This window comes from Chiloscyllium plagiosum, chromosome 10, assembly GCF_004010195.1.
Source record: "Chiloscyllium plagiosum isolate BGI_BamShark_2017 chromosome 10, ASM401019v2, whole genome shotgun sequence".
Lineage (NCBI taxonomy): Eukaryota > Metazoa > Chordata > Chondrichthyes > Orectolobiformes > Hemiscylliidae > Chiloscyllium > Chiloscyllium plagiosum.
This window is the reverse complement of record NC_057719.1, coordinates 47,261,065-47,270,149: the sequence shown is the minus strand read 5'-3', so window position 1 is coordinate 47,270,149 and position 9,085 is coordinate 47,261,065. Positions and strand designations below refer to the sequence as shown.

Below are 9,085 nucleotides of genomic sequence, written 5' to 3'. Positions count from 1 at the left end.
ATGAAAAAACTGATTAAAGACTTTACCAACCCATTCCTGTATGCTATAGTACTTTTATAAGGATAGAGTTTAATATTAATGCATTTTTACTTTTACATTGAGCCTATTCATACATTGAGAATTGACGAGTTAATTGTATTTTATGTTGAGTTTGCTTTTGCTTTCTCACTACGAGCCTTATAGGAAAGTTATGAAGCGATCAGTGTTGAGTAAATGGGCATAGTTTGTTATACGACAATATAATGTATTGTTTCTTTATATATGGAATGACATGCAATTCAAACTCAAACACTTCTGGAGAAACCTTTTGTATGCTGAATGCGTGACTATTTTTCAGCAGTTTAGTGACCTAAAGTGACCACCAAAAAAAATCTGAAGTACATTTGTATAATATCTTTGGATTCACTCACATGCATCTTTCATATGTAGAAAAGTACCAACACAAATAACATGGCATTTTTTCCACTGTTCAGTTTGAATACTGAGTTGTGACATTTATCGTTATCTCAGGCTAAGTTTAACCTGAGTTACACATATTATCTATGTAGACAATTGTTTGCTCTCAACATAATTTTTTGATTAACTGTTCCTTAAAACACATGGTGTAGTTATTTCTGTCCTGTTTGTGATCCAGCTGTGAAAATCAGTTACTTCACATCGTATATTAAAATGGTAACTATATATCCATGTACTTTCTGAAAAATGCCATACAATTTAGTATTTCGATATAAAACTGTAACCAGTAAATAAAAGCCCCAAACAGGTTTGATATGATGTAAGACAAATGGAAAATGCAGCTAGCAAATTTGAAATAAATTGGAAAATGCTGGAATTACGCAGCCAGCATGGCATAGCTGTGGAAGAAAGACTGAGCATTACAACTTAATGGTTTTTAGTCAGAATTCTTCTGTCTAGGTCAGATAATTGTAAAATTTATATACAATGTACAGCCTGAAAGGTTTGCTTTCTTTTTTCTATCTTGACACTGATCGGGCTGCAACATCGTCTTTTGTTGCCAGGTATGTTGCCATGTTATCCCGAAAGTCATGCAAATAGTTGTATTGCTGTCAAACAAAACAGCATAATAGTTAAAATGCATTTTAATTATTAATATTCCATTTTATTTGCTGAGTACATCCGTTATTTGATCACAGATATTCTCCCCCCCCCCCCCCCCCCCCCCCCAACACTGTGGGAAAGACTATAAACGCTAAATAATAGGAACATGTAAGATGAATATAGCAATAGTTAGGAGTGATGTTATTCTTCATGTTGATTGGGTTAATCAAACTGAAAAGGGTAGCTATGACGACAAATTCAGTGCACCGTAAGGATAGTTTCCCAGAGCAATATGTCATGGAGCCAACCAGGGAGCAGCCTATCTTGGATCTGGTAATCGTAATGAGATGTATTTAATTAACCATCTCTGATTAAAAGATCATAGAGTCATAGAGATGTACAGCATGGAAACAGACCCTTCGGTCTAACCAGATATCCCAACCCAATCTAGTCCCACCTACCAGCACCCGGCCTACATCCCTCCAAACCCTTCCTATTCATATACCCATCCAAATGCCTTTTAAAGGTTGCAATTGTACCAGCCTCTTTTATGTCTTTCCCCTCTCACCCTAAACCTATGCCCTCTATTTAGATTAGATTAGATTCCCTACAGTGTAGAAACAGGCCCTTCCGCCCAACAGGTCCACACCGACCCTCCGAAGAGTAACCCACCAAGACCCATTTCCCTCTGACTAACGCACTTAACCTATGGGCTACTTAGTATCTTTGGATTGTGGGAGGAAACCGGAGTACCCAGAGGAAACCCACGCAGACACAGGGAGAATGTGCAAACTCCACACAGACAGTTGTCCAAGGCTGGAATCGAACCTGGGCCCCTAGTGCTGTGAAGCAGCAGTGCTAACCACTGAGCCACCGTGCCGCCCCAACTCTCATCCCAGGGAAAAGACTTTGTCTATTTATCCTATCCATGCCCCTCATAATTTTGTAAACCCCTATAAGGTTACCCCTCAGCTCTGACAACATCTTTCCGATAGGAAGGAGACCAGAATTGCACGCAATATTCCAACAGTGGCCTAACCAATGTCCTGTATAGCTGCAACATGATGTCCCAACTCCTGTACTCCATACTCTGACCGATAAAAGAAAGCATACCAAATACCTTCTTCACTATCCTATCTACCTGCGACTCCACTTTCAAGGAGCTATGAACCTGTACTCCAAGGTCTCTTTGTTCAGCAACACTCCCTAGGACCTTCCCACCGTTTGAGTGTGAGAAACCCAGTTACGAAATAACTTTAAGTTAAAAGGAATTACAATGACACAAGAATAGAGTTAGCTAAAGTGCACTGGACAGATTAACAGGAATAACAGTAAGCAAACAGTGGTAGACACTTGAGGTAATTCATGACACTCAGCAAAAATACATCCAAAAAGGAGGAAAAGCCTCAGAGTGAGATATGGCTAACCAAGGAAGGTGAGAATTAAGTTGAATGTGGCCAAAGTTATTGATAGCCCTGAAGATAGGATAAATTCAGAATCTCTCAAAGGAGGACTGAAAGATAATAAAGGCAGAAAATAAACATAATGGCACACTGGCATGAAATAAGACCTTTAAGCTGACAATAAGACCTTTAAATACGTAAAAAGGAAGAGAAGTCAAAGTGAACATAGGCCCCTTAGAAAATGAATCTGGGGAAACAAAGGACATGGCAGAGGAGTTAAACATATTTTGCATCATTTTACAGTGGAATACACAACAAGCTTCCCATTAATATGAAAGAAAATAGGGGAGGAATTAAATATCACTAAAGAAGTAGCAGTAAATAAACTAATGGGGCAAAAGGCAGATAGGATATAAACCATCAGGGCCAGAAGACCTAAAAGAGGCAGCTACTGAAATAGCTACAGGATGTATTGGTTGTAATTTTCCAAAAATAGTTGAATTGTGGAGAAGTACCAAAGGATTGGAAAACTGCTAATGTGACACACCTATTCAAACAGGAAGGGAGACAAAAAGCAGGTAATTATATGCTGATTATCCTAACATCTATTGTTGGAAAACTATTGGCATCAATTATTAAGCAAGAAGTAGCTCATTTGGAAAATCCACCTATTCAAGCAGAGTCAGCATAGTTTCACAAAAGGGACATAATGTCTCACTGATTATTAGGGTTTTTTGAGGATATCTCAACCAGAGTGAATCGAGGGGAACCAGTAGTTATGTTGTGTTTGGACTTCCAGAAGGCATTTGACAAGGTACTAAAATGATTAAGTCGACAGTTTTTGAGGTAGTACATTTGGCAGCGAGAGAGAATTGGCTCAAGGGCAAGAAACAGCAAGTCGGGATAAGGGGTTTGCTTCCAGATTGGCGACCCAGAACAGCGAGATTCTAAAAAGATCAATGCTGGGAATGCAACTAATTACAAAAGCTATTAATGACTTGAAGGAAGGATGTGAACATAGTGGAGCCATATTTGCAGTTGTCATTTCATTGAAGGCAGTTCAGAGAAGGTTCACCACATGATCCTTGGCATGCAGGAATTGTCTTCAGAGCAAAAGACTAAATGAGTTGGGACTCTTGGGACTAGTTTGGAAGAATGAGAGGTGATCTAATTGAAATATAAAATCCTTAAGAGGTTTGACAGGGTAAATGCTGAGAGGATGTTTCCCCTTATGGGAGTGTCAAGGACCAGAGGCACATAAAGGGGAACTAGTTTAAGACTGAGATGAGGAATTTCTTTCAGAGGATTGAGAGAGCTGAGGGGGTAGAGTCCTTGTGGTTGAGATAGCTGAGGGGGCAGAGTCCTAAAGGCTGGGATATCAATCCTTGATCAGTAGGAGGATCAAGAATTGTCAGATCAACCATCATCCTAATCAAAGACAGAGCTGACCTGACAGACTGGGCAGCCTACTCCTTTTCCTATTTCTTGTGGTCTAAGGATTTGAGACGGAATTCATTTATACCTTCACTGTTTGTATTGCTGCAGCTCCTCTCAGTTCACGAAGGTGGCCAATTGCTTCTTCTGGTAACATAGTATCAGACAACTGAAGTAGAAGACATGCTGCAACTAGGAGACAATGTAAGAAGGAAATGCTTTCAAATTGTTTTATTAACCTGATTACTTGACACTTGAGAGTTAAGGAAGCACTCTTCAATTTTTCTTTGGTAGAAAAGGGAAAGTTTACAAAGAAGTGAAAGAATAGGATATTAAATTTTGCACTTACTTAGACATGAACGTCCAAGACCTCCGTAACATCTGCAAAGATAATTAGAGTGTGTTTCAAGAAAATGTTTGGGATTCTGATTTAAAAGACATTTTGCATCAATATTATCCACTATTTTTATGTGTATATAACATGCTAATCAGTTTGCCAGGATTAATCAACCATCTAGAACATGGAGACATCCCTCAATTGAACACACTCACTAATTATAATAAATGAATATTCAATGTCCCATTTAATGAGGCACCCTTGAAGACTAGATGTCAACTCTGTGGCAGGAATTGAGTCAAAAGTGGCTTTGTAAAAGGACTTGTTTGCATTTCAGATTCGTTTGCTTAGAATCTGGAATAAAATTACATTTTAAGGGTTATCTGCTCGGACAGCCCATCTTGCCTTTTTTTTTGACTGGAAACACTTGCCCTCCAGAGAAAATGTTTGTAGCAGACCATGTGTAACTGCTTCTTCAATCAAAAACACTGACAAAACTGATACTGTCTTTCAAATCTTGCAGCAGTTTGTTGGTTCCAAGCTCCCATTCAGAGGCACCAATAATGCAGTAGCTCCCCAGAATATTCAGGATAGTCTGACATGGGAAACTCAGAATCCCTACGGTATGGAAGCAGACCATTCGGCCCATTATGCCCATTCCAGGACATTCTGGGCAATTTAGCATAGCTAATCCACCGAATTTGGACTTTGGTGATGTTAGCACTTATGCAATGTGGAAGTCAGTCTCACCATGTTACAACTAATCTGTCTTAAACAATTTCTATACTTGATCATAACTGAGACATAGTTACTTGCATTTGCAAATGATTTACCATAAAAGATTACATTTTTTACAAGTTCACAATTAACAGTTGCAATGCACTTACTGGATAAGAATTCTTTTTGCGTTTTCCAAGCAGATTCTCAACTCTTCCAGAATTTTCCAACAGTTAGCAATATCTGGAACACTACCATCAGGGAAAGGATAATGATACACTTTGAATCCCTGTTGCTCGTATGATTCCAACAAGCCTGGAACCCTGTATTTCACCATCTCTCCTTTGGTACAGAGCACAAATACATCCTGTATGTTGTGACTCTTGAGCTCTTCTGTGAATAAATGAAGAATATGGAGACGATGACTGATTAATTCCATATAAGACATACAGTTTATAACATGTAATCCCAACTACAGAATTGACAATGCAGATCACAGGAGCTACTGGCTTATCTAAATTGAGTTCAATCAGTAAAAGAAGGCAACAGTCTTGTATAACTACTGTGTTGATGTATGCAACAGTCGCACGCTTGATTTGCTATTCCCCACAAAAGCAAGCTTATTTCAGCTCCCATTGTTGGCTGAAAAAAAAGAAAAATCAAATAGGAATTATTCTCCTCCATCAAACATTAGTTTACAACAGCATTAGAAGAAGTCTGCAAGCAAATCTCCTGCAACAGGGTAGAAAGAAGCCCCAAATAAAGTATAAATGAAATAGTGAAGTACAGCTTCAAATGCAAAAAAGTTAAGATCAAAGTGTTATCAAAAAATGGATACCTTCCTTGAACCCAAGACCAGAAACACGATATACATATATAAATATGAATTACCTAAATCTTTCTGAAGGTTTCTTCTTACATCTTTAAATTTACAACCTGTTTAAATAAAGTAGTATTTAATAATTTTTGTGAATCCAGATTTATTAAAATGGAAGCAATATTATAACATAGGACATTCTAATACCGGTATATCATTATTTTCCTAAAGGCAAGTTTGACAAAAAAGCCATGAAATTAGTTAAGGGCTGACATCAAGACAAGTGATTGTTGCAACACTCTTATTTGGTTACTAATGATCCCATTTATTATTTTGTAGTATATATTTCCAATAAAACCTAATTCAACTGCAACAATTATCCCAACAACTGGTGCAACCTGCATGTTGCCTCTTCTATTGCATGCTGCATTGTTGTAACTGCATTATTTTCTTGACCATTGCAATTAATATTCCTATTAAATGCTTGGGTTACATGGACTGGACTTTGGAACTCAATGCCTGGGTTGAGAAAGTGAAGCAAAACTGGGGCCAGGGAGACTGAAGGATTCCTTGTGAATCCTGGAGGTTTAGTCCACAAGGGTAACACTTCTTAAAAAAAATTGTGGCCTCTTTTGTCCACTCCATGGCTTCTGTTCTTGTTCTCCTAGCGAGTTCAATCAGTAAAAGAAGGCAACAGTCTTGTATAACTACTGTGTTGATGTATGCAACAGTCGCACGCTTGATTTGCTATTCCCCACAAAAGCAAGCTTATTTCAGCTCCCATTGTTGGCTGAAAAAAAAGAAAAATCAAATAGGAATTATTCTCCTCCATCAAACATTAGTTTACAACAGCATTAGGTTGCCAAGGTTGGCCAAGCCCTGGTCTCCTGAATCTAGAATGAAGCATAATTGCTGCTTATCAGGAGTGAATGTTCCTCTTGTATGAAAGTAAAGATGATGGGGTTGGGGGGAGATAAGAGAAAGAGTTATTGTAACACTTACCTCCTATCATCTTTCTTACTGTCTAAATTTTTCCTGGGAAGGGGGGAGATTCAATTTTTCCATAAGTAGTAACAGTCCCCAGAGTTTGTGTCTGTGTTTATTTGTTATATGAAAAACTGTTTCTGAATCCTGTTGAACAATTTGTTTTTATTGTAAACAGTTCCATAAGTGTGTACTAGTTGTCCATCTATGCTACTACTCTCAGATAATATACCACATGCATGATACGTATCAGTGGTGAAAACTGTAGAATTGAGGTTATATGGAATCTGTAGAATAATGCCCATATGTGATGGGCAAAAAGTGACAAGAGGGAAGTCCATAATCTCCAGCCGCTAAAAAGGTCACATGGGCAATCTACCCTTAATTGGTGCAAAACAAAATTAAAGAGGAAATTACTTATATCGTTAAATTAAATACAGTGGTGCCTCGGAATCCGAATTTAGTTCGTTCCAGGAGGCTGTTTGGATTGTGAAACTATTTTCCTGATAAGAAATAATGGAAAGTGAATTAATCTGTTTCTGGACCCAAAAAAAAACATTTTCAAGACACTTTTAATAAAAGCAAGAAATAAATGTACTAACATGAAAATAACTTCCTTTACCTTAGTGAGGAGTGCTAATGGTGAATGCACTTATTTGCTTCACTGCTCTTCTTGGGTGCAATGGTGAATGCACAAGGGTGATAATTAAAAAAACCAGCACAAATCACGAGGTAAACTAGTGATGGATACACGACTACTTCCGGGGATGAACTGAACAAACAATGTGCCACCTGAATGGTACATGGTGTTCGGATTCTGAAAATTTGTTCGGATTTTAGGGCAAAATATTCTCGAAATAATTGTTCGGATTCCGATTTGTTCGAACAATAGGGCGTTCGGATTCCGGGGTCACCACTGTACTTTGTTGGAACTTGTAGGCTACTTCACTGTTAGCCTTATCAGTTAGAAGGGAATTACGACACTAATTGATTGTTTCCTGGTATTTAGGCCAGTTTTCAAGTTAATTCAATTTAGATAAAAGAACTGCCTGACAAATCATTGCTATGAATCTGAAGTCACATGTCAATTAGACCAGGTAAAGATGGCAGATTTCCTTCCTTAAAGGAATTAGTGAAACAGATGAGTTTTTAACAATAACTGATCATTTTGTGATGACTGTCACTGAAATTAAACAGATTTTATTCATTGAATTTAAATTGCATTAGCTACTGAGGTTGGATTTGAACTTGTGTATGTGGAAAGAGACAGAGAGGTTTAAACTTATTCTCAGACTGCAAAGATGAAGACCTGGAGAAGTTCAAAGGACTCTGAAAAATTTGCTTAGATTTAGCTAGAGAGAGAAGTTTCTAGGAACACCCACAGTAAATGTTGATTCTGCAGTTAAAAGTTTCCATTTGGGAAAGGAAAACATTGGAATTAAACCCTTGGAAGCATGGAAACATTTCGGAGTGTTTCGAGGATCCTTGAATTTTTGTTTAAAGGACAATCTAACATCTGCCAGATAGGTTTTTTTTGGTTGTTTGTGAAAGGAGTTCAGTTCTATAACTTTAAATATAATGCCTATAAAAAAGTGTTGAATCAATAGTGTTTTTCATTTGTTTGCTACAGTAAAATGGCTAATCTTGTCCTGTAATCCGTTCAGCTATTAACTGAAAGTTCAATTCCTTTGTAAAGGGCTGTGGTCTTTAATGGAAACATTAACACCTGGGATGAATTCATTAGCTTCAAAATGCAAAGAAGATAAGGGTGTGTTTCCTCTTTATTGCGGTGGGTTTGCTTAATCCTTCTGCCATAGGCTCCAGGAAGACCTTAAGTTTTTAATAAAAAGCATGATATTATATCATCTGTAACTTCAGTTTAAACTTTAGAAATAAATAACATATTTACGTAATGTTGTTCACAATTTTAGGACACTGACCAGTCAATGGAAATTAGCAAAATAAAAAAACATAGTTGCAGAAATGAAGATCCAGTGAGTTAGCTTGTTTTTCTAATGTTGGTTGAAGGTTAAATATATTGGCTAGGATAATGAGAACTGTGAATACCACCATTGATTCTCTTCTACCCAAATGAGGGGGCATTTGCAGCCTTGGTTTAATGCTTCAATTGAACCGCCATACCTCTGACTCAATCTAGATTATGTTCTTTAGGTTTCTGGAGTGGTGTTTGAAACCAAACCTTCCGACTCAGAATAAGATGTTACCTCTGAGAAAAGACTGACACTTTCAATTATTTAAAGATTCTAATTGCTGTGCTGTCTTTTCAGCTTCGGTTGGTGCCAACTGATTATCCACTGCTGCTTGTTGTGGCTT

General features: G+C 37.7%; 1 protein-coding gene across 4 annotated transcripts in view; it reads right to left on the bottom strand.

Moving 5' to 3' along the window:
- Positions 1 to 120: 120 nt before the first annotated feature.
- cdkn3 (cyclin-dependent kinase inhibitor 3) overlaps positions 121 to 9,085 on the bottom strand; it is a 31,721-nt gene continuing 22,756 nt past the window's right edge. For 3 of the 4 annotated variants that reach the window (XM_043697681.1, XM_043697680.1, XM_043697682.1), the window contains exons 4-8: positions 5,842 to 5,886; positions 5,121 to 5,343; positions 4,246 to 4,277; positions 3,985 to 4,088; positions 121 to 1,064 (exon numbers count right to left, since the gene is read on the bottom strand). In XM_043697681.1, the coding sequence (XP_043553616.1) occupies positions 975 to 1,064; positions 3,985 to 4,088; positions 4,246 to 4,277; positions 5,121 to 5,343; positions 5,842 to 5,886 (494 nt within the window). In that variant the 3' untranslated portion in view covers positions 121 to 974. The remainder of the gene's footprint in view (positions 1,065 to 3,984; positions 4,089 to 4,245; positions 4,278 to 5,120; positions 5,344 to 5,841; positions 5,887 to 9,085) is intronic. The other variant, XM_043697684.1, reaches the window with a different exon arrangement.